The 26500-nt window shown below is 36.3% G+C and overlaps 1 protein-coding gene across 1 annotated transcript in view; it reads left to right on the forward strand.

Moving 5' to 3' along the window:
- The window catches only part of CSMD1 (CUB and Sushi multiple domains 1), a 1974400-nt gene that overhangs the window by 1740106 nt on the left and 207794 nt on the right, over positions 1-26500 (forward strand). Inside the window, exons 44-49 of the mRNA XM_088479751.1 lie at positions 3217-3362; positions 3723-3803; positions 6131-6244; positions 15604-15792; positions 16280-16426; positions 18210-18398. Of these exons, the coding sequence (XP_088335877.1) occupies positions 3217-3362; positions 3723-3803; positions 6131-6244; positions 15604-15792; positions 16280-16426; positions 18210-18398 (866 nt within the window). The remainder of the gene's footprint in view (positions 1-3216; positions 3363-3722; positions 3804-6130; positions 6245-15603; positions 15793-16279; positions 16427-18209; positions 18399-26500) is intronic.

The raw sequence follows: 26500 nt of genomic DNA on the forward strand, positions 1-26500 counted from the left end.
AGTACTTAAGCTGGAAGGTGGTTCTGCTTTTGGCACTCGCTTCGGCAAGGCGTGTGTCAGAACTCAGTGCTTTACCCTGCCGTCCTCCTTATCTTGTTTTCCATGAAGATAGGGTGGAGCTGCGTACTCAAAGGGCTTTTCTTCCAAAAGTGGTGACAGCTTTTCATATAAACCAGCCTATTGTGGTTCCGGTGTTTAAGGATGACTCTTCCAATTTAAGATCCTTGGATGTTGTCAGAGCACTCCGGATTTACGTTGACAGGACTGCCTCCCTCCGTAAATCATATGCTTTGTTCATTCGGTTTGATGTGGCCCATCCAGGTTGGCCGGCCTCCAAACAGACCATTTCTAGATGTCTTTGCTTCACTATTAGGCAAGTATATGTGGTGGCTTTGAAACAACCACCGGATCCTATTACGGCGCATTCTACGCGCTCGGTAGGTCCTTCATGGGCAGCTGCTCGCGGGGTTTCCTTAAACCAGCTTTGTAGAGATGCCACTTGGTCAGGCACGCATACCTTCCTACTATTCTATCGTTTTGATACTTTTGCGGCCTCTGTTTTGGAGTTTGGCCATGCGGTGTTGCAGGGCTCTCAGCGCTCTCCCACCTGGGATTTAAGCTCTGGGACGTCCAAATTGTACTGAGGCTCCAGTGTCCCCTGGTGGATGAAGGAGAAAATAGGATTTTGGTACTTACCGATAAATCCCTTTCTCTGATTTCACAGGGGACACTGGACACCCTCCCTACGCTGTTCTACCTGCATTGTTACTGTTTTACAGGTTCAGATGCTGCGTTTAATGTTGTTTGACTGACCTGTTCTTGTTTTCATGTACATGTTGTTTTCTTATGTATATGTGATTAATGTAGCTTTTCTGTTTCCTTCTCCTTACTTTTCAGCTCCCCTCGGGCACAGTTGTTTTTAGACTGACCTGGGGGGGTATAGAGGGGGAGGAGCTAGCTACCTGTAGTTTTTTATTTAAAGGTGCCAGCTCCCGGTTAACACACTCCTATACCCCATTGTACTGAGGCTCCAGTGTCCCCTGTGGAATCGGAGAAAGGGATTTATCGGTAAGTACCAAAATCCTATTTTTAAGAAACTGAAGCATATGCAGTAATTTGCTGGAGTACAGTATAACATTAACCAATGTAGTGGTGGGTTAAAGCTAAACTAAACTTAAACAGATAAATGATAAGGGTACCAACATTTTAAAATAAAATGCTTTCTTGTTCAGCCATGCAGTTTATAAGTGACATTTTCTCAATAGTCCTAAAAGCTAAAATGCTTCTCATTTATGTTTAATGTTATAAAAGTGTACTTTGTTGTATTTAAAATAACTACTTTCCATATAAATTAATTTCTAAGACCTAGATAATGAGCATAGATGATAAGAAAAATGTCTAGCATGAAAAAAAAATATTTTATTTTAAAGTTGTTTATTACTGAAACAAAAGAAATATTTCCAGGGTTACATTTTTAGAACCAGGCAGTATCCTTGTAAGTTAGGGACAGCAGAATATAACGTGTAAAATCACTAAAAAGAAAATCTGCAGATATTTTTAAGTGTCACAGATTAGAATAATAATGTTAAGGTATTAATAATAATCAATTATTTTAATTATAATTTGTGGACCTGAAAAAAACAATGTGACAGTGTATCTTTTTCTTCAAACCTTATATGCCATTAAAAACATGAAATGTGCACAGGCCCCAGTGTTGTGGTTTTTAGTTCTAAATCAATGTCATGTTTTGGTTATGGCAAAACCACCCTCAAGTGCTTTGGTTCTATTTTGGTTCTGGATTTCATTAAAAATTTATAAAAGCAGCTAAAATAATATGACGTGGACCTGTTTTGGATCCTACAGTATGATTAACATCAATAACATTAATTTCAAGTCATTTCCAGTCAATTTTGACCACCTCACAACACCTGAAATCATGAGGGAGGGACTTAAATGGAATCCAAAATATGCAAGATTCTGCTTTTAGATCTGTGCTACTCTGACCACAAAAGAGATCCGAGCTGTGACTCTGTTCGACTTTGAACCCCATAGTTCAGGTGTGTTCGGTTTTCAACAAAATTCTCTATTAATATCATAAATCATTGACCCAAATTTCCTAGTGTGTACAACATACCTGTTATAATATTATATTAGCAATTGGACTTCCTTTAGCTAGAACCTACTGACAATCTACTGTAAATCCCCCTATGTAGTCATAGCATGTATTTTCAGAGAATGTATAAAGGAATTTAATTGAAACCATTTGTTACTGTAAGAGCTATTGTACATTCAGTTTTCATTTTGGGATTTGGTACTAAACTTATGTAGTAGACTCAGGTGGCCAAAAAAGGCTTATGATAAAGGAAGAACAGGCCATGAGTTAAATGATTTCAAACAACCCCTTGCTAATCTCTGATGTACTTGAGTACACATCACAAAAGGATGAGGATTCCGTTAAAATTCAGACATTGCTGACTACGAAGACAACATAAAAGGAATGTTTGATGCTGTCAAAGGTCTCCTGGGTAACAACATGGTGCTTTTTTGTATTCCAATTGAGTAACAGCTAAAGAACATAGAGAATGGTTTTTTAAAGGATACAGTTCCAAGGTAAAATGTATGTTATTTTGCTCTTTCTTTAGAAAATGTTCAGAAAATGCCTAGAAATGTATACAAGTATCCAAAAGTTACTTGACTTTAAAATCATAATAAGATTTCAACACATACTTATACATATACATTATTATTTATGTGTTTACTGTATGTATGTGTGCAGGCCCACCAAGAGCCACTCAAGGCCTGGGTAAAGGGGGCATGGCCTAATCGTGGGAGGTGTGGCCACGCCCCCATAGGTAAAAAATGTTTTGCAGCACCGTTCCCTCAGCCTGGTGCATAACCAGTGGGGGGCACGATCAGCTTGATCGCTCCCCCCCATAGGCATAGGAGACTGCTTTGGCTTCTTCTTAGTAGCTGCGAGCAGTCTCCCAGTGCAGCCCAGCACACAGCAGTGTGTGCTGTGCTGCTGTGATGTAAAAGGGGGGGAGCAGTGCCGGACCCGGGCCCCCACCGGGCCCCTCCAGCAAGCCAGGGCCTTGGTAATTAGTACCCGCTCCCCCCCTCTCTCGGCGCTCCTGTATGTGTGTGTATGTTTACATGTAATTACTACTTTATTCATAATACTATTTACAATTTTAATATATTCTTCATCATTTGCAGGGATGGAATTGATCAGAACTCTCCCCATCTTGGAGTTTTTAGTGGAAATACAGCACTGGAAACCGCTTATAGCTCATCTAACCAAGTACTTATCAGATTTCACAGTGACTTTTCTACTGGTGGATTCTTTGTACTTAATTTCCATGGTCAGTTTCCTATATCAATATTGCAGTATTACATTAACTTTATGTAGACTATGTATATTACAATAAGTAATTTAATTGTGTTTAACTTACAAAACATTAAACATTTGCCAACTTAAGGTGACCTTATCTTCCCCCCATATAGCACAGAATAAATCACAGAAAAGTTGGTAGGACACACATATTAAAAATATTAAATGTATTATAATGTTCAGGAAATACGTTCTGTGAGCAATTAAAATACTTCAGTCTTAGAGCATTCTGTAGTAGCATTTCCAGAGTTTTACTTAAAACTATAGAAGATAACAAAACTTTACCTTTCTGGTACTAATATGCAGGATCATATTTGTTTTTGTCTTGCAGCATACCCACTTAAAAAATGCCAGCCTCCAGCCGTTGTGCCAGAAGCGGATATAATTTCTGATGATGATGATTTTGAAATAGGTATTTTTATATTACTTAATTTCCTTTCCCCTTCTTTCCTTATTGTCATCTTAGTTGCCACAAAATCAAATAATGTAGAAATTTTGCTTATCTATAGACATGATCTTTCCTTGTACATTTCTAACTAATTTAAACTGTTTACATGTGTTTTACACAGCATATAAGAGAACAGAAATTCAGTTGTTTTATTTTGTTTGTTTTTTTAAAGAAAACTACAATATGTACTGTGCAGTTAGCCAGTTATTTTAAACCGGATGAATTTCTTGATGGAAATCTTGGAAAACATGATATTTGCCAGCTGTACATTCCCATTTTTTCTCCATTGTGTTGTTCAGCAATCTCTACTCTCCCTCATTTCACACATTGTGCAAACAGCACCCATCAAATACTTGTTAATGGACAAAAAAACAATATGGATCATTAGTTCAAATCAGAAAACAGACTTTGAAAATGGACCATGCAACAAAAAATCTACATCCTGGCTGTTGCATTCTCCTTTCTGGACAAATAAATTCAATTGAAAGTGTACTGTAGCAGTCAACTACATTTTTTTTTAAATATAGAGGGTAATGTAGCCAATTAAAGGTTACAAAATGGGCATTTACGCACTCCGGACCTGATTCTGTGTTATACGCAAAATGACTGTAATTGTAGGCAGTCGCAGAAGCAAAATTTACTACCTTATGCTAAGATTCTATAGGGTTAATGTGATGATACATGCATCTGCAAATGGGAAGCCGTGCCACCCAATGTTTTTATGCCAATCATCATCATTAGAATCTCCACTTGCACCAGCCCATGCTAGGTGCAAGAGATTCATTAGAAACAGGCTTCCCCTCATCTTGCATGTGACTCATAATCACTTTAAAAATACACCATTGTCAGATGGGGCATGAAGGACCTCCAGGGAATGGAGTGGTAGGGGCTCAAGCTTAAGGGGTCTGGTTAGCCAGCAAAGGGGTTGTGGACAGACATTATAGAGGAACTTAACGAACCATTACAGAGGGCATGCAAAGATCAGAAAGAACAGGGCCCCTTTATAAAGGAGAGGACAGGGGTGTGTAAGAATAACCCACTTTGATTGACAGGTTGGCCAATCTTGGTGTAGTTTCCATGGAAACAATTCAAGCACCCAATTTCATTCATGATACTGATCCATTCCTAGTGGAGGGGATGGAGCCCTCAGGCAGTGTGGCCCACCAGGGATTTCCCCTGAACACCTGTGTGGCAGTCCGGCCGTGCTTGACACTCCTGTAATTCAGGGCAGTTCCATGCAATCACATTGTCATCACCCAGTTCCAGCCCTGAAATGCCCAATTTCATGAAAGATCAGGCCAAGTTCTGTCCAACTCAAAAAAGGTTGAAGATACACAAAAATAGATAAGTTCACAGCTGCACATGCGCTGTATGCAAAAACTCACCATTATCTGTCCATGCACAGAGATCCTTCCAATATAGAGTCAGCAGATCCTTCCAACATAGAGTCAGCAGATCCTTCCAACATAGAGTCAGATCTACAGTGTTCCTACAGTACATCATTCATGTTTTCAAGAAAAACAAACCAGTAACTTATTTGGAATACAATTCTAAGAGTACTTAAGCAGTAGGAGAACCAAGACCAGAAGAGTGCCGATATATACACATATGAAAGTGTTTAGTATAAAAATGATTGCTGGCAATTGGTATATATTGGGTTTAGTATTTTTAAGTTTATGCACTATTACAGACCTGACAAACCTGTGGCTCTCCAGCTAATGTGAAACTACACATCCCAGCATGCCCTGCCACAGTTTTAGCATTCCCTAAAAGCCAAAAGCCAAACTGAGTCTGGGCATGCTGGAACTTGTAGTTTCACAAAAGTTGGAGAGCCACAGGTTGGCCAGGCCTGCACTATTACATATGTCTACAGTACATAGACAATAGGAAACAATTATTCTGAATAATTTACAAGTCTAACGATTTATGAAAATTTTACTGTAGGGATTACTTGTGTGATCATATATCACCAGCAGTAAACAGTGCTTTCCGAAATAAAATGTTTACTGTAATAAAACATACACAAATATTCAATCAGTGTGTTTTTCCCCTCCTCCAGGAAACATTGAAAAGATGATTCATTTTGTATGTTTGTGGCAGTTAGGAATCACAGCAGAACTGTTAGTCAGTAATGCTCACTGTTTCTATGAATGCATTTTGCAAGTTAATAAAGCTTATTGTATGGAAACTGTTTTCTGAATACCATAGTTTAAATATGTTGTATGTTATTTTGCAGTTTTGTATATATCTTGAGATTGAAAATATAATTTTTATTTGTTAATATATTTTAGGGGATTTTGTAAAATACAAGTGTCACCCAGGGTTTACGTTAAAAGGAAATGACATATTAACCTGCAAACTGATTACCCAGCTCCAGTTTGAAGGCTTATTACCTACTTGTGAAGGTAAATGTATTATTGGATAATAATTCTCTTATGTAATCTTTGAATGGTAAATCTAGTTATGTACAGCTTTTCTTCATCACTCTGTCAGTCACAATAAATCTATAGATTTGTAAAATATTATTTTTGCACATTTATTATTATAATATTAGAAATCTTAAATATGAAAGTATTTTCTGCCATGGATTTAAATAGTAGGATGTATTTTCTGAGCCATTACCAAAAGGAAGCACTATAATATATTTTCTAAATTATAAAAATATTAACATTGGTAAAAAGAATAAAGGCATGAAATCTGTTCCTCTTACTGTGCATGTATGCATGTGTAATTACATACATAATGCCACCACTGTACTCAGCCATACAAGTAAAAACATAAACAGAAAGAGACAATGGAAATAGTACATAACATAAGGTTGATTGACATTGAAAGAGTTCCCTGCCCTAGGATACCAAAATGTAAATAGTATATATATTTCCGTACAAACATTTTAGGGCTAATTTTAAGAACATTGTGAAAAGAAGAGCAAGAAGGGAATTCTTCTCAGCAGCTTTATGTTTGTTTGTGTGCTTGATCAAAGAATAAAGTTGCTTTAGCTTCATAATGGGTCATAAGCATGGTCATGTGCAGAATTGCAGTGGCCACAGAGACTAAATTATCACCTCTAGGCTACCAGCCAAACTCTACCCTCTTTCCAGTATTTCTGGGATAGCAAGACCCACCTCATAGTATACATTTTGGTAAAGCACAGTAACACGTCGCTAGAGACAGAGAGGTAGCACTGGAACTGAGAGATATGTTTCATACCCTTTACTTCCTCACATGTTATTCAACTGTCTCGATTTGCTGCTCCTTATGTGAAGTGCTGCATAAAGAGTCCAGTGATAAAGTTGGGGTATACAAAATGGAGGTGGCAGTAAAATTGGGACTTCACACAACATACAGATATGGATTAGGATGATGCATGCACTCATGGCACATGCGTAGAGGTATAGACTGCAAGGCTAACAATGTAAAATAACAAATGAAAACAGATAAATAAGGAGATATCAAGGAATAGAAGTCAATGTGTTAAAATATTTTTATAGATCTTTATTGTTTTAAATAATAGTAATAATAACATACTTTGCCACTATAATATTTAATCATTGCATGTTATATGTACAGTAATGTTATGTTCTTAAATTTCTACTGGTTCTAGACTGTATTTTAATTATGCCAGTTTTCAGTACTGTTTGCTCCAAAAACCTAATTATAGAAAATATGGAAAAAAATATATCACAGTTGCAATAAAAAACACCTACTGTACACCTACTGTAGTTTTCAGCATAGTAGATAAGACATAGAAAAAAGTTCAGTGATTAATTTAAAGGGATTAAGTGAAGACAGTCAACCCAGGAATTTTATGCAGTTTATACACTTCATTGGCTCTGTACCAATAGCACTAAGATAATTATCACATAGGAAGATCACTGTCACTATTTTAAATCCAGTACTTTAGCACATGAAAATTATCTTTACAGATTAGGTCACTTTGCTATTCTCATAAAAGAATATGAAATTGCAGTGTTAAAAAAAAACATAAAATGTTTTTGATTCCTTATACCTTACTGTTACTTGTTCATGGTAAGTGTGAGATTTACAGTATTAAGTCAACCTAATTTTACAGGCTTATTCATGGAAATACAATAAAATATGAAGTTCAATGCTTTCAAATTTATTTGTAAACCAAACAGGACCATTTGCAACTTTTTTATGTTTGCCAAAAACTGTGTAATTTGAGGTACTCACAGTTCAGTTACATTATATTTAAAAATGATGCTGAAAAATAGAATATTCAGAATGCATTTGTGCAATAAATGTTAATGGTCTGGCTGTGATCACTGCATACATTATATATTTAATGCTGAAAATGTAGTTTGTAAATAATTGAACACATACAAAATTCCTTCTGTTTTATTTTTAGTAACTTCCTGATAGTAACAATAATTAAGTTTTTGTCATTGATCAGTCAGTTAAGGGAAGTGCTAAAGTTTATTGTCTGCGGCTTGGCAAAAAGGTCTATAATTACACTACCCAACAGAAAGCTCCATTGTGAAAATTGGACGCAGTCCTAGATTCTGCTATGCTGAATAACATGTCTGTTTTTACTACCTTTTACTTTTGAAATACAATTTGGTCATAAAGGGGCATGGCAGCTTAGAAGCCATAAATTGTTTTATCAAAAATCTGTGTTGCATTGAGCCACAATATTTTCATTTTGAACAGATATAGTTAATGGGGACATGTTAATTAAAGAGTTGTAGGATTTTCAGTCACTACAGTTGATCATTTTATCTGGTAGTGTAAGAGCATTTTTTTTGTTTGGCAGTAACTTCATTTACCAGATTGAAAGATGTTAAGATATAACAACTAAACATATGTGAGTTGTGAGATCACTCTTGTTACCTGTACCATACTGTAGTTGCATGTCTGCAAGTACACCCACACACATATAATATATAAGTGTATAATATATAATATATGTGTGTGTGTAATATTGACAATAAAAAGGGCGAAATAATCTTCTGAATTTCATTTTAACACTTTTAGTAACAGATGTTAAATCAGCACATCGGGCCTGATTCAGAGAACCCAATGTTTTGCATACATCTTCAATAGTTACTGATCTGCTCATGATCTGTACTGAACATGTGCAGATCTTGTACTGCAATATAACTCGCAGTGCCCCTAAGCAGCATCAATGGGGGTCCATTTTAGAAAATGGTGGTATGTCACTCCCATTTTATAGGTATGACGAGCAAGGGTCTGCAGATTTTTTGGCCCCAGCAGAGGAGTTCTGGCGACCATTCTGAGTATGCTTAGACCTACTCAGATGGCCAATGGCTACACCTATAGTGATTCAATGCTGCGTCTTTGCCTCCTTTGCCTTCAGACGCCTACTGCATTATTATTATTATTATTATTATTATTATTATTGTTATTTTATTCTCATTATCTGTTTGTTCACATTGTTATTCATTACTGACATTTTGTGAACTATCAAATTGTTAAATATTGTTATATACTTTTCCACCCTCTCTGAGTAATATCATTTCTATTTGAATTGTCTTCAGTATATGAGCATGTTTTCATTGATGCACAATTCATTCTAATCCTATAGAATTGATTGTTGGAATATTCAACAACCAGTTAATATGAAGATTTCTATTAAATGATATAGGAATTGCTGTCTGTAGATTTTCTGCTGTTTTTAGTCAATATTCCATATGGCCATTCTCAACATAGATCTAAAAAATGTACACTTTCTTCACTGCTATGGAAAGTAAAACAAATATCTAAATAATTGCTATTCAAGTAGGAACAAAATTATATATATATATATACATATATATATATATATATATATATATATATACAAGGCAAAAGGTAGTGGCACTCTGAGACTTGACAGCAGTTAGAAAACATACATCGTTTATTCCAAAATCAGGAACATGGACCAACGTTTCGGGCAACAGCACCCCTTTGTCAAGGTAAGTGACTTACCTTGACAAAGGGGCGCTGTTGCCCCGAAACGTTGGTCCTTGTTCCTGATTTTGGAATAAACGATGTATGTTTTCTAACTGCTGTCAAGTCTCAGAGTGCCACTACCTTTTGCCTTGTATACTTTTCCTCGGTGGGAGGCACCTGAGCACATACAGACTCGTGAGTGCCGGACTATTGTACAAGTATATATATATATATATATATATATATATAGACAGGAAATAATCGGCACTCACCAGATATGTGAAAAAAGACATTTTTATATATGCAAAATAGGTTTTGGAATACCCATAACAGCAAGGTACAGAGGTTCAGTCCAGTCGACGTTTCGATCCCAATCCAGGATCTTTATCAAGACTTCAGCAACCATGCAGCAACAATTCCCAATGAGCAGCCAAGTGCAAGATATACACCATCACCATTTAGCCAGACTAAATACCCCAAACAATTAATGCAGGGTGCCACCCCCAGCCGCACAGCCTGCTGGGTAGCAAAAATTATATAAACACAATACTACCAATAGTCTCTCCAGACAGAACTGCTCCCTTTAAGTGGAGCATTCTTACCTGTATGGAGAACATACAATAGAGCCAGCGCTATTGACACTAGCACAAAAAGTATAGTAATACTGCAAAAACGCGATAACCGGAAGTCATATGCATTCCACCACCGTGGAACGCACGCCAAAACCAGAAGTCACGTGTCTGGACAACAGTTAGTGATCAGGAATCAAGCCAGACTGCGTGCCATCACATTGGAATGCATAGCCAATACATAGCTAGGCCTATACAGGCACCATCTAGTGGAATGCTAGTATATTGCGTATAAACAAAAACACAATATTACCAATAGTCTCTCCAGACAGAACTGCTCCCTTTAAGTGGAGCGTCCTTACCTGTATGGAGAACATACAATAGATGCCAGCGCTATTGACACTAGCGCAAAAGTATAGTAATACTGCAAAAACGTGATAACCGGAAGTCATATGTGTTCCACCACCGTGGAACGCACGCCAAAACTGGAAGTCACATGTCTGGACAACAGTTAGTGATCAGGAATCCAGTCAGACTGCGTGCCATCACACTGGAATGCATAGCCAATACATAGCTAGGCCTATACAGGCGCCATCTAGTGGAATACTAGTATATTGCGCATAAGCAAAAAAAAATTCTTTGTTTATGTGTGACTGATATGCTTAAAATATAGTCAATCATTGTGGGTAAATGGTATGGCTATTAATAACACCAAGTGCATATTAAAAAAACAATAAATAAACCACAATACTAAAAAAATATTGAAAAAAAATAAGATAAACAAAATAATAAAAAGAAAAAAACTATAATGAAAAAATCATATAAATATTGTAGATATTAATATCCTCATGTGCAAGGTCAAAAAATCAAAAAAATTATATTACTTAAAAAAAATGTTGTAAGGATTGGACTCATTAAGTCCTCTTGGAGCCAATGTATCAAGATCAAAAATCCACCTAGCTTCACATTTGCGCAAACCTAGTTCCTGATCTCCACCCCTAGCAAGGGCTGGTATGTGGTCAATTATCCTGCACTTAAGACTTGCCACAGAATGTCCCTGTTCAAGGAAGTGGGTAGCCACTGGCTTATATGATTTTTTAAGCTCCAATACCATTCTGATCGTGGAGCGATGGTTCGCCATCCATTCGCGGAAACATCTCTTGGTCATCCCCACGTAGTGGAGGCCACACGGACAAATCAGCATATATACTACAAAATTCATCATGCAATGTAATCGATGTTTAATCTTGATTCTTTTTCCACTGTGTGGATGAGAGAAGGTACTGCCAGTAAGTAGTGATCTGCAAGTGGTGCAGTCAGCACATTTAAAGCAGCCCATTCTCTTAGATGGAAACCAAGAAGTTATAGTAGTTGCCGGTTTTAGAGTAGGTCGCATAAGCATATCCCGTAAATTAGGACCGCGTTTATAGGCGCACACTGGTGGTCTTTTGCCATGTGCACCCAGATCGGGGTTGGTTGCAATAATCGGCCAATGTTTATTGACTATTTTTCTTGAATAGTTCGATGTGGCATCAAACTTGCTGGAAAAAAGAATTCTGTTAGGGTCAATTTTAGAACCCCCAACAGACTTGCCATCTGCGTGCTGTTTAATAGCCTTATGTAGACATCTCTGTATAGTAATCCTAGAGTATCCCCTGGCCAAAAAATGTTCCGACATCTCGTCGATCTGTGCATTAGCCATAGTATCGGAAGAATTATTCCTAAGAATCCATAGGAATTGAGAGATCGGCAAATTCTCTGTTAGATGACTTGGATGTTGGCTACTTGAATGAAGAAGGGTGTTCCGATCCATGTCCTTTCTATATAGGATAGTCCCAAAAGCATTACCTTCAAGAAACACTGTGACATCCAGAAAATTCATTGTCGTTGGGTGAATATTACTAGTGAACTTGATAGGGGAAGCCAAACCATTGAGATAATGGACCATGACCATAAACTGGGTTTCTGTACCTGACCAAATCATAAAAAGGTCGTCTATAAAACGTCTATAGAAAACTATATTATCAACAAAGTTTGACAAGATATGTGTTTGTTCATACACAACCATGTACAAATTGGCACACGCCGGTGTGAGATTTGACCCCATGGCGGTGCCGGTATTTTGAATATAAAAGCTGCTGCCATACTGAAAATAGTTGTTAGTCAAGACTAGTTCAGTGAGTTCAACCAGAATCTCAAATGGTGGGCCACAATGATCAATATTGATCAACGCCTGTCTGATAGCATGCAGTCCACCTTCATGTGGGATTACAGTATATAGCGAAGATACATCCAATGTGGCCAGCCAAATTGGTCCTGCTGGTAAACTCACTGAGCTCAAATTTTTAAAAAAATCATCGGTGTCTCTTAGGTAGCTAGGCATCTGTACTACTGCCACCTGGAGAAAAGAGTCAATAAATTGAGCCACTGTCTGTAATGTTGAGTTACACGCGGAGATTATCGGTCTCCCTGGTGGGTCTACCAGTTGCTTGTGGACATTAGGAAGAGTGTACAAAATAGGGCACACTGGATGTTCCATCACCAAGCAACTGGCAACCCTGGCATCAATCCACCCCTGTTGACATGCACATTTGATAGTTGAATCAACTTTACATTTGACTGAAAGCAGCGGGTTAACCGCAACCTTAGTATAAGTAGAGGTGTCAGATAGTTGACATAATATCTCCTTATTGTATGTAGTCCAGTCCTGAACAACTGTTACCCCACCCTTATCGGCCTGTCTTCCAACAATTTTGTCATTTTTAATAAGGGACTTCAATGCCAATCTCTGAGCAGGACTCAAATTGTCATATTTAGGCTTACTGGTGACCAACGCCATATCATGTTCAATGAGTCACAAAAAAGTTTTAATACTAGCATTAGTACTCTGAGGACCAAAACTGCTAGGAGATTTAAATAATTGATCTGGTACCGTGTTGTTGTTGTTCCCAAAAAACTCATGTAGTCTTATTTTCCTACCAAGTTTATAATGGTCAACTGTACATTCAAACCTGTCATGTGTCAGTGTGGGTACAAACGAAAGGCCTAATGATAATACTTCTAACTCAGCATCAGATAACTCATAACTAGAAAGGTAGTATTGTGGTTTATTTATTGTTTTTTAATATGCACTTGGTGTTAGCAATAGCAATACTATTTACCCACAATGATTGACTATATTTTAAGCATATTAGTCACACATAAACAAAGAAATTTTTTTTTGCTTATGTGCAATATACTAGTATTCCACTAGATGGCGCCTGTATAGGCCTAGCTATGTATTGGCTATGCGTTCCAATGTGATGGCACGCAGTCTGTCTTGATTCCTGATCACTAACTGTTTTCCGGACACGTAACTTCCAGTTTTGGCGTGCGTTCCATGGTGGTGGAACGCATATGACTTCCGGTTATCGCGTTTTTGCAGTATTACTATACTTTTTGTGCTAGTATCAATAGCACTGGCTCTATTGCATGTTCTCCATACAGGTAAGAACTCTCCACTTAAAGGGAGCAGTTCTGTCTGGAGAGACTATTTTTAATATTGTGTTTATATAATTTTTGCTACCCAGCAGGCTGTGAGGCTGGGGGTGGCACACTGAGTTAATTGTTTGTGGTATTTAGTCTGGCTAAATGGTGATGGTGTATATCTTGCACTTGGATGCTCATTGGGAATTGTTGCCGCATGGTTGCTGAAGTCTTGATAAAGATCCTGGATTGGGATCGAAATGTCGACTGGACTGAACCTCTGTACCTTGCTGTTATGGGTATTCCAAAACCTATTTTTGCATATATAAAAGTCTTTTTTAACATATCTGGTGAGTGCCGATTATTTCCTCTGTATATAAATGGACAGTTTACTGCCTTTAAATTGAGCACCCCGCCTGTATTCTTGCTATATAGGAGTGTGGACATTCTGGAATATATATATATATATATATATATATATATATATATATATAAATCCAAAGATGTCCACACTCACATCATTATACAAATAGTTCTGGAGTAGATCCATAGATCCACAGATTACAAGTCCTTACAAATACAAAAAATGAATGCACGGGTGCACTCACCAGTCTTCATAGATTACTATTTATTTTATATCATTACATAGACATAGTTCATAGCATTGATGTTTCGATTTTGTGCCAGGACCTTTGTTAATATACATCTTGACAAAGGTCCATAAATAGTATTCTATGAAGACTGGTGGGTGCACCGCTGGTATTCATTCATTTTTCAGATAATTATTTTGTACTGATGAGATTCAGCAAAAATAAACACTGCATATTGTTCAATATACTGTAGGCAACTAAAGAAATAGTTCTGATCCTAAGGATCAAATGTGGGATTCTTGTCTCTATTGACACAAGAAAACAATGCCACAATGGTTTACCAGACTTTTTATGGTGACAAACTTTAAACAAGTTTTACAATGGTATGAACAAAAATAAACATGTAGACATTTGGTCAGTGAGTTATATCAGGAATAGTATCAGAATGGGTCAACCAGGGAATCTAGGCAGAAATACTATTGGGCAGTAATATTAAGTTGTTGCATTTATGTGCATTTTATATTCTAATTGAAATATATATATATATATATATATATATATATATACATATATATATATACATATATATATATATACATATATATATATATATATATATATATATATATGACCAAAATTCATGGATTCCACAGTATTCTGAGCCGGGTGCCCTCCACAGTCGGCCTCTGAAGCTAGGATGGACTGAACATAACAAATACAGGGCAGCACTCCATTAGAAAGCCTTCTACTGCTGTTTAATGTTTTTTTCTAACGGAGTGCTGCCCTGTGTTATATATATAAATATATATTTATATATATATATTTATTTTTTATTTTTTTATTTTTGTTTGTACAATGTTTCAGTAATTTACAATAAAGTAATTTTACCATGATCTTATTCTATGTAAGGCATTTTCACTTAAGGTTCACTAGTGCTCCCTAGTAATGTGTTAGCTGCCATTGCTTTTATATATAGTAAAAACTATCATGTGTTTGTTGCCGGATGACTTCAATATGTACCTTTCCCTTACAGCAGTTAATCCATGGAGCTCTAACATTACTGCTTTCAGATTTTTACACAAAGTAGCAACTTTCCTCATAGGATAATTGGTGAATCATTTATAGTATAACTAGCCATTTCATCATTTCTAACTGACCATTGGATTAACTGCATCATCCAGACTTGGTTAAAATGTGTATCTTACTGTCTGGATTTCTCTCTTACAGCACAATGTCCTGCAAATGAAATGCGCGTAGAGTCATCTGGGGTGATCCTCAGTCCTGGATATCCCTTAAACTATCCTAATTCTCAAACATGTTCATGGAGCGTTAGGGTTGAACCAGGTTACAATATATCAATTTTTGTGGATACATTTCAAAGTGAAAAACAGTTTGATGAACTTGAGATATTTGATGGTAAGAAATTAACTATTAATAAGCACATGCACTACTGCTAAACTGTGTAATTGCAGCTTATTTTTAAGTTATTGTCAATTACATGCTTACTTGCTACATTGAACATGATAGAGAGTTTAAAATTACATTTTAGTTTGCAAAAAGCAGGATTTGAAAGCCTAAAATAAAACATTTATATGCATCTATAGATTTAATTCTAAAATGATTATTAAATATATTATCATACTAGATTTGTACATAACACCATATGGTATTGACTATGATCACAATGTTCCTACCTAATGTGTAATGTTATTATTCCTACACTAATCAGTTTATGGTGTGATACCTAAGCAGTAAAATTATTTAATTTCAATTTTCAAGTTGGTACATTTCAGTTGCACAAAAGAATACAAGTATACTTTTTAATGAAAAGCATGTGAGAACACTTAATGCATTAATTTCTACACAATTCATTTTCTTATTTTGTTATTTTTTTTTTTTAAAGGGCCATCTGGACAAAGCTCCCTTATTGTGTCTTTAAGTGGCAATTTAACAGGGCAACAAAATTTTACCAGCAAAAGCAATAATGTTTATCTTCGCTGGTCAACAGATCATGCTACAAGTAAAAAAGGTTTCAAAATCCGTTATTCAGGTTTGTAAACACACATTGACTATTTCTGTATTTTGAATATCCTCCACTATGGGCTCCATTAAATAATTTTACTTATTGCCAGCTGCATATTTAGTTTAGTATGACAGTAATACTAAATACAGTAGCTCATAGACATTGTCTTTTGCACAAGCCATAGTTAGACTTCCTATACTTTGGGAGTTCCCCAAAACATTCCAAGCACAACACTATGTTAGTGCTTCTATTAAATGGTTTGCGGACACAGATTGGTATAACTTCCTAGATAATTTGCTACAATCTCCATCTGCTCCACACAGGGCTATTTCTATTTCTTATGCCAGTCTCAGAATTAACATATATCATTCTAATGTACAGGAATGAGCCAATGGTTAAACTCTTTTATGGCACTTTCCTGTGATGATTTACTTATGGCTCTAAATTACTCACAAACACATTTATCAGTCAGTCAATTTCTGGAGATGTTTCTTAACATATTTCATACATATTCTTTCCACACAGATAATTTTTAGTGGGTTTGTTTGATTCCCATATGGGTCCCAAATGTCTAAGCCCACAAGCAGACTTGAGCCATTTATGAGATTGTCCTCTCCTTTAATACTTTTGGTAACACGTTCAAAGATATGCATTACGCAACTTAGTTAATGTGCCACTCTCAAATGAATGGAAGATTTTTGGCATTTCCAAATCAGGCTAGAATGTTACTAAAGGATGCACAAAATTACTATTATGCATTAGGGCTGCAGCACAAAATGCAACATTGGATGAGGTGAGACTCTCCTAATTTAAAACTATTTCAGGATAAACTCTTCCATGCAACTAGAATAGACTGGCTGTGGAATCCTTGGACCATATGGTATGGGTGTAGGATACGTTTAGTGACCCTCCTATAGCAGTTGACTCTTAAACATAAATTCTCCACCCACTAATAATGTGGGATTTCTGTGTTTTTATTTTTTGGCTCAAATGGCTATCATTATATTTCATTGAGTATGTTTGCTGCTATTTTCATGATTGACTAAGGGTGCATACACACTAGACGATATGCTCCCTGAGCGATATCGTCTAGTGTGTCCCCGGCAGGCTGTGCTCAATGTCGTTCATGACATTGAGCACAGCCGCTGAACGATATCATTAGCGATATCGTTCAGCGCCGGGCTCTCTCACCCATTCCCTGACATGCAGCAACCTGACGAGGTCGTCAGGTTGGCCTGCATGTCAGCCCGATGAACGAGGATGACGAACGACCCGCGGGAACGCGCGTCGTCGTCATCGTTCATCTTTTTTGTGTTAAAAATGGACGATAAAGTGGACGACTGAACGATAACGATATCGTTATCGTTCAGTCGTCCACTTTAATCGCCCAGTGTGTACGCACCTTAAGTTGTTAATACTATACTGCCCTAGAAGGTAACCTCGGCATACAATTTGTTCATTTTTTTAAATGTATGTTGTCTCTATTCTTATTCTTTATTCTTTATTGATTGTTATGCAATGCAGTATTTCTATAAAAATATATTTTTAAAAACGTGAATATCCACTACAACCATGGTGCTGGCCATTCCCTACTCAATCTCAGGGACTTGTATGGAAAGTGCAGGGAGGTGAGGTACAATACTGTATATAGAAGTCTGAAGTTGTTAGTGTTACATACATAAAATAGTTATTATCTCCAAATTTAGTTATAACACTGAATATTAATAATTATTAATTGGATTCTTTGCAAATAACATTATAAAATCTATCGATATTTATACAGATGAATATGTCTGTGTTTTATTTACAGCTTCGTACTGCAGTCTGAATACAGTGTTAAGTAATGGTGGTATTTTGAACAAGACAGGTGTAGAACTTGGTTCAAGAGTTTACTACTTTTGCAAATCAGGATACCAAATGATTGGGAACAGTAATACAACATGCATTAGAAATCCTAATGGAATGTATGCATGGGCTTCGCCTGCGCCTATATGTAAAGGTAAGTCATATGCCTATCATACAATGTGTGTACTAATGGATCATAGATATATCACACAAGATGCCCATTTTCATAGAAACATAAACACAAAACAAACATAAAAAAATTACCTTAGATACTATAAAAGGCAGCAATTTCAAGACTGATATCAAAATTCAACAGAGGATTAGCCTCCCATCAGTCAGCCCTGGAGAATGAAACAGGGTCAAATGTCTGAAGACTAGTTATGTATTTGGGAAAGTGAAAAACATAATATAAATGAAGATGTATCCAAACAAAAGATTGACACATTTCTGTGAATTTTCGAGAAAATTACTATTCTAGAGGGTCTTGTTTATTGTGTGTTACTCAATTTAATAAAAACAATACATATAGTATACTCAAAGGGTATTTAAAAGAGTAAAATTCAACTATTTGGCCCATACTCAGGTACTATTTCATTAAACTCATGCAAACTTTGCTGCCAATACAGAGGAATACTTTTTGCATGTACACCAAAAAAAAATGATATACTTTGTTATTACCTTTCTCCTCAGAGCAAATGGCAAACAATACAGCCATAACATTTGGCAACTTCTGCCTAGAGATAAGACTAAACCAGCTATGTAGCATTTATTCACTGCCCACACAGTAGGGTTCAGATTGATGAACAATCTGTGTAGGGTGGCCTACAGAAAAGACATAACAGCAGTAATGTCCTTAATTAAGCGCTGGAATATCTAAAATTAGATTGTTTTAGAAACTGAATGTCAAAAAAGAGCAGAAAGATTATATTTCAAAGTATTCCTAAGATTTTAACATCATCTAGAAATATATAGTATCCTTTACTTTGGCACTAACTTTAACTGCTTTCATAACTCTGTTTAGATATACACTTTAAAATCACAGTTCTTCTAGATTAACCCAATATTTAAAAATCTTACATTTTTTAAAAAAAATAACACTTGAAATAAAGATAGCCCTGAAGTCCTTTTATATGAATTCAATCAAATTAAACTGAGGACTTAACAGGTATTACATTAAGAGAAAACAAGAAAAGATATAATTAATATAATGGGGGATAGAAATGTAAAAACATGCTTTTTTGGGTTATAGTTAAAAAAAAATTGCAATGCTTACTCAAAGTGCCTGTGCAGCTATCCTGTTAGGTTTCTTTTTTGTAGTGTCACTTTAATGTATACTGCCTAGAAGTAAATTGCAATACATTAAAAATATCAGAGATGTCATTTTTTGTCTATATTGCCTGACTGTAATAGTCAGAGTTGACTCACCTTGGGCACATACTAACAGGTTACTGGTTTCCACATCAGCAACTACTGTAGGTGGTAATTGGTTTTTGCTATGAAACACCCACAGGAATACCCTACAGGGCAGCAATTGACACAGGAAGGTCCTAGAGGCTGATAGCAAGACATACTCCTGGTCAGAGACAAGACAGGGTTCAGGACTGGTCTGACAGAACAGGTAATACTGTAGGTCAGAAAATTAGCTGAAAGTCAGTGTCACCAGCAGACTGGGATAGTTAGAGACAGGCCAGTTTGATATTAGATAAGTAATATAATAATCAGTCAGCAGGCAAAAGGTTGTTCAAGAAGCAAGCCAGGTCTGTAATGTGTAGTCAAATACACACTGACCTGTCATTTTAAACCCAGTAGATGTGCTGTCTAATAGCAGAACATGTGTGGGAAATACTTCTTATACAGAAGCTACATAAGTTACAGTAGGGATGGGACATGCAAACAAAATAAAGACACTGAGAGCAGAATGTTGCAAGGTTTTTGTTTCAGCATTGCACTTTGAAGTATTCCAGAATCGGTCTTAACTAAACCTTCTTGTAAGAAAAACTTTATAAATGGACCCACATATGTAAGCATTTAAACTAAATGTCATTTCATTATGCATTTTTATCTTATTACAGATTGCTTATGTTGTTACTATTTGCATTTTGGCTAGGTCTAAAAAAAAAAAAAATATACGTAACCCCTTGTGGTCATAAGAATTTATAATATGTCTACTAAATGGTTATTATATAATATTTTGTGACCATTACTATTATTTTATGCTAGGCTATTAAAGTATAATACTTCCCAATCTCCATTATATATAAGGTACCTTTTCTAGCCGCTGTATTCTGGATTCTTTGCTGTGCATTGCTATGTAACTGTATGATATGTGCACTTGTAAAGAATATTATTTATTTACTGTACTATATACAGTATGTCTGATTTCTTGATTTTGTTTATATGAAAATATTGAAATAGCTGGTTTAAAGAAAAGCTGTCATTCTGCTTTTATGATCATTTTTGAAAACATTTGTCAGATTCTGACCAGGGCTAATACATTTAAATTTAATTAATAAAACATTTTCTTACTTCAAATTTATTATTTTATTATGCAAGTATGCCCACTCTGTATTGCCAGCTGTTATGTTTTTGATAATTACATGTGGCAAGATGCCATATTGCTTTGTATGTCAATGCTGGAATGATACCGATTTTCACTAATTATATTTTCTGAAATATGACAATGTCACAATGTAATGTTATGCTAAAAATATTAAATTGCTATTATTGTTAACTGTTTAATAAAATGTACTGGTTTTATAGCATCACTCTGTCTATCAGTTCTGTGAATTTAATTTACAATCTGAAGAAATTAAAATTATTCAATACTGGAACTCCTCTACCATTCTACTAGTGAATCTAGGAAAAACAGAGCTTTACAGTATATTGATTCACAGAGACTATTCCAAATTGCTCTAGATGCAAAACACTGGTTACAATGGCACTTTATTGTAAAACTAATCATTATTTTTTCTACTAATGTGTTGATTTCCAATTTTCTCAATATTCATTTCAACCAATTAGTTAGGGCTGTACAACATAATACAATTAAAGTTAAACTTCATAAGGGTCACATTATGCTCAATCTCAGTAATAAGGAAAAATAGTACATTTAATAAAAGACTCCTAGCTATAATAACATGTCAGCATGTCTACTATAACATGTCTAACGAATGGGGTACAAATATATGTTATAATAGCCTGCTACTTGAAGGCAGCTTGGTGATGTCGATGATTAACAGTAGCCACTAGATTTAAAGTAACTACTGTTTAAAATGTAAAACCAGTTTGTTTTTTCCTTTTAAAAATTGTTGCTTTAAATCTAGCAGTTAAATGGCCACTACTGTTTGCAACGTGCAGGCTATTACATATTCCTCTAAAGCTGGAAAGAGTTGGGGACACACATTATGGCCCCAAAGGTCACATGCACTCTAGGGCCATAAAAATAAAAATAAACAATAATACACATATCAATTAAAAATAGGAAGCATGATTACTATTCATATTTTTAATTGATATATGTATTATTGTTCATTTTTATTTTCATTTGTACTCCTGGGAGTTATTTAAATTTGTGGAATATTTAATTTATCTATTAAATCATTTTTTATATTATTTGAAATCATGCACTTCTAGTATTTTTGAGCGCCACAGAGTACTTCAAATTTTTTTGTATTAGTTTTTCTATTGGTGGAGATAGGCATTCTCCACGTGTTAGTGCTGTTGGCTGCTAGAGATACTTGATTTAGTCATATCCAGGTGCCTCAGTAAGCATGAGGTAATTTGTATATCTTTGACATTACAGATTGTGCTATGGAAAGGAGGGAGGTACATTACAGGCAGTACACTGGGGAGGGGGAGGCACATTCTGACTATATTAATTGTGGGGTGAGGCACATTAAAAACTATGCTATGGTGAGACACATTTTGACTATGGTGATGGGATGTACATTACAGGCTATATTATGGGAAGGAATATTACAGGCTTTACTGATGGGCTCAGAGGCAACAAGAGGTGGGGTACTATTTACCTGGCTGGAAGAAGGTTTCCAGCAGAGGCCCAGGTATACTATCTCCCCCACTGCTCTACCCACTAACTCTGGTTGCTCCTGTAAAGCAGCTCAGTTGAGCGGCATATTAGGCAATAATGTAATGCTAAAAATATTAAATTGAACTGAGAGCACATTCCAGGTTATACTTATTGGGGATGGAAAGCACAGTACAGGCTATACTGAAGGGGAGGTGAGGGGCAGCAGATTACATGCCGAACTGATGGGGAGGTTAGGGGAGATCACATTACAATATATACTAATGGGGGGTGCTGGTGCTCTCTCTCAATCAAGTGCTAAAATGGTTAAATAAACTCATGTTATTTTTTATTTTTACTCTTTGCAGCCATATGAGCATGGAGGTAGTATGTTGTGCCTGTGTTAATTAATAATGCAGACTTCAAAATTGTGTATACTTTCTCTCAATTGCGATATTGGTTGTGTATATGTGTGATATACACACACAGTATACATATATATATATATATATATATACACACAGTAAATATATATATATATATATATATATATATATATATATACACAGTATAAATATATATATATATGTATATATATACACACACAGCAAACCTTGCCCTGGCACTCTGGTCTGTATCCAATATGCCTTGCTCTGGTGCCCTCCTAGATATATATATCACAAAACAAGAGGCTGCACTCAAAGACTAATAACAGCGGTGAACCCTACAGCAGGGTGTTAATTAGGTCAATGTTTTGGGGATGACGTCTGGTTGCTAAGGACAACATATAGCCACACAAAGTGCAAAACAGTGCGAATATGTAAAAAAACAACCACACCCCATCCCCTAGCGTGTCTCGGTCCCATCAGTCTTGATCCCCAAAATGTTTACCTAATAAACACCCTGTAGTACGGTTCACAGATTCTATTAGACTCTGAGTACCACCTCTTGCTTTGTAATATATATATATATATATATACAGTCAGGTGCATAAATATTGGGACATTGACAGAATTTTCATATTTTGGCCTCTATTCACCACCACAATGGCTTTGAATTGAAACAAACAAAATGTGCTTTAACTGCAGACTTTAAGATTCAATTCAGGTGAACGGTGTAGGAATTACAACGGTTTCTATATGTGCCTCCCACTTTTTAAGGGGCCAAAAGTAATGGGACAAACTAAACAATCCTAAATCTAACTTTCACTTTTTAATACTTTGTTGCAAATCCTTTGCAGGCAATTACAGCCTGAAGTCTGGAACGCATAGACATCACCAGACGCTGGGTTTCATCCCTGGTGATGCTCTGCCAGGCCTCTACTGCAAATGTCTTCAGTTCCTGCTTGTTCTTGGGGCATTTTACCTTCAGTTTTGTCTTTATCAAGTGAAATGCATGCTCTAATTGGATTCAGGTCAGGGGATTGACTAGGCCATTGCATAACATTCCACTTTTTAGCCTTAAAAAACTCTTTGGTTGCTTTTTCAGTATGCTTCGGGTCATTGTCCATCTGCACTGTGAAGCACCGTCCAATGAGTTCTGAAGCATTTGACTGAATATGCCCGAAACACTTCAGAATTCATTCTGCTGTTTGTGTCAGCAGTCACATCATCAATAAATACAAGGGAACCAGTTCCATTGGCAGCCATACATGCCCACGCCATGACACTACCACCACCATGCTTCACTGATGAGGTTGTATGTTTTGGATCATGAGCAGTTCCTTTCCTTCTCCATGCTCTTCTCTTCCCATCACTCTGGTACAAGTTGATCTTTGTCTCATCTGTCCATAGGATGTTGCTCAAGAACTGTAATGGCTTTTTTAGATGTTGTTTGGCAAACTCTAATCTGGTCTTCCTGTTTTTGTTGCTCACCAATGGTTTACATCTTGTGGTGAACCCTCTATATTCACTCTTGTGAAGTCTTCTCTTGATTATTGACTTTGACACGTATACACCTACCTCCTGGAGAGTGTTCTTGATTTGGCCAACCATTGTGAAGTGGTTTTTCTTCACCAGGGAAATAATTCTTCTGTCATCCACCACAGTTGTTTTCTGTGGTCTTCCGGGTCTTTTGGTGTTGCTGAGCTCTCTGGTGCATTCTTTCTTTTTAAGAATGTTCCAAACAGTTGATTTGGCCACACCTAATGTTTTTGCTATCTCTCTGATGGGTTTGTTTTGATTTTTCAGCCTAATGATGGCTTGCTTCACTGATAGTGACAGCTCTTTGGATCTCATATTGAGAGTCGACAGCAACTGATTCCAAATGCAAATGTCACACCTAAAATCAACTCCAGACCTTTTACCTGCTTAATTGATAAGGAAATAACGAGGGAATAGCCCACACCTGTCCATGAAATAGCTTTTGAGTTGATAGTCCCATTACTTTTGACCCCATAAAAAGTGGGAGGCACATATAGAAACCGTTGTAATTCCTACACCGTTCACCTGATTTGGATGTAATTACCCTCAAATGAAATCTGAAAGTCTGCAGTTAAAGCACATCTTGTTTGTTTCATTTCAAAGCCATTGTGGTGGTGAATAGAGGCCAAAATATAAAAATTCTGTCAATGTCCCAAAATTTATGGACCTGACTGTATGTATATATATATATATATATATATATATATAAAATACTATATATATATATATATATATATATATGTGTGTGTATGTATATACAGCAGGTAAAATAAGTATTGAACACATCAACATTTTTATCCGTAAATATATTTGTAATGGGGCTATTGTAATGACATTTTCACCAAATGGCAGCAATAACCCATGACATCCACACATGCAAAGAAATGAAACCATAGATGTCCATAAAATAAGTTATGTATAATAATGTGAAATTACACAGGGAAAAAGTATTGAACACGCTTACTGAAATTTAGTTAATACTTCGCACAAAAGCCTTTGTTGGTAATGATAGCTTCAAGACGCCTCCTATATGGAGAAACTAGTTGCATGCAGTGCTCAGGTATGATTTTGGCCTATTCTTCCACACAGTCTTCTAATCTTGAAGGTTCTGTGGGCCTCTTCTATGATCTCTGTTCTTTAGTTCTTGCCATAGATTTTCAATTGGATTCAAGTCAGGTGATTGGCTGGGCCATTCTAGCAGCTTTATTTTCTTTCTCTGAAACCAATTGAGAGTGTCCTTGGCTATGTGTTTGGGATCACTGTCTTGCTGAAATGTCCACCCTTGTTTCATTTTCAGCATCTTGGTAGATGGCAGCAGATTTTTTGTCAAGAATGTCTGTACATTTTTCCATTCATCCTTCCTTTAATTATATAAAGTATGCTACTACAGTATGCTGAAAAACAGCCCCACACCATGATATTCCCACCTCCAAACTTCACTGTTGGTATGGTGCTTTTGGGGTGATGTGTAGTGCAATTTCTCCTCCAAACATGGTGTATATTATGGCATCCAAACAGTTTAATTTTGTTCTAATCTGACCAGACCATATTCTCACAGGCTTGTCCAAATGTTGTGCAGCAAACGTTAACTGAGCTTCAACATGCTTTTTCTTCACCAATGGAGTCTTGCATGGTGAGCGTACATACAGGCCATGGCGGTTGAGTGCATTACTTATTGTTTTCTTTGAAACAATTGTACCTGCTAATTCCAGGTCTTTCTGAAGCTCTCTTGGACAATTCTTCTGATAATTCTTTTCACTCCTCTGTCAGAAATTTATGGTGAAATTACATATTTTCCACTTCTGGATTATGGCCCCAACTGCTCACTGGAACATTCAGAAGTTTAGAAATCCTTCTGTAACTAATACCATCAGTATGTTTTGCAAAAAGGTTGCAAAGGTCTTGAGAGGGCTCTTTGCTTTTACCCATCATGAGATGTTTCTTGTGTGACACCTTAGTAATGAGACACCTATTTATAGGCCATCAGTTGGGACTGAACCATCTTATATTAATTTGCACTGACAAGGGGCAGGATTGCTTTCTAATTACTGATAGATTTCAGCTGGTGTCTTGGCATTCCTGCCTTTTTGCACCTCTCTTTCTTCATGTGTTCAATACTTTTTCCCTGTGTCATTTCATATTATTACACATAACTTAATTTTTGAATATCAATGGCGTGACTTCTTTGCATGTGTGGATTGCATGGGTTGTTGCAAAAATTTGGTGAAAATTTCATTACAATAGCCCATTACGAAGATATTTACTGAGAAAGATGTTGATGTGTTCAATACTTATTTTACCCGCTTTGTA

This window comes from Taudactylus pleione, unplaced genomic scaffold, assembly GCF_031769625.1.
Source record: "Taudactylus pleione unplaced genomic scaffold, aTauple2 ptg000244l, whole genome shotgun sequence".
Taxonomy (NCBI): Eukaryota; Metazoa; Chordata; class Amphibia; order Anura; family Myobatrachidae; genus Taudactylus; species Taudactylus pleione.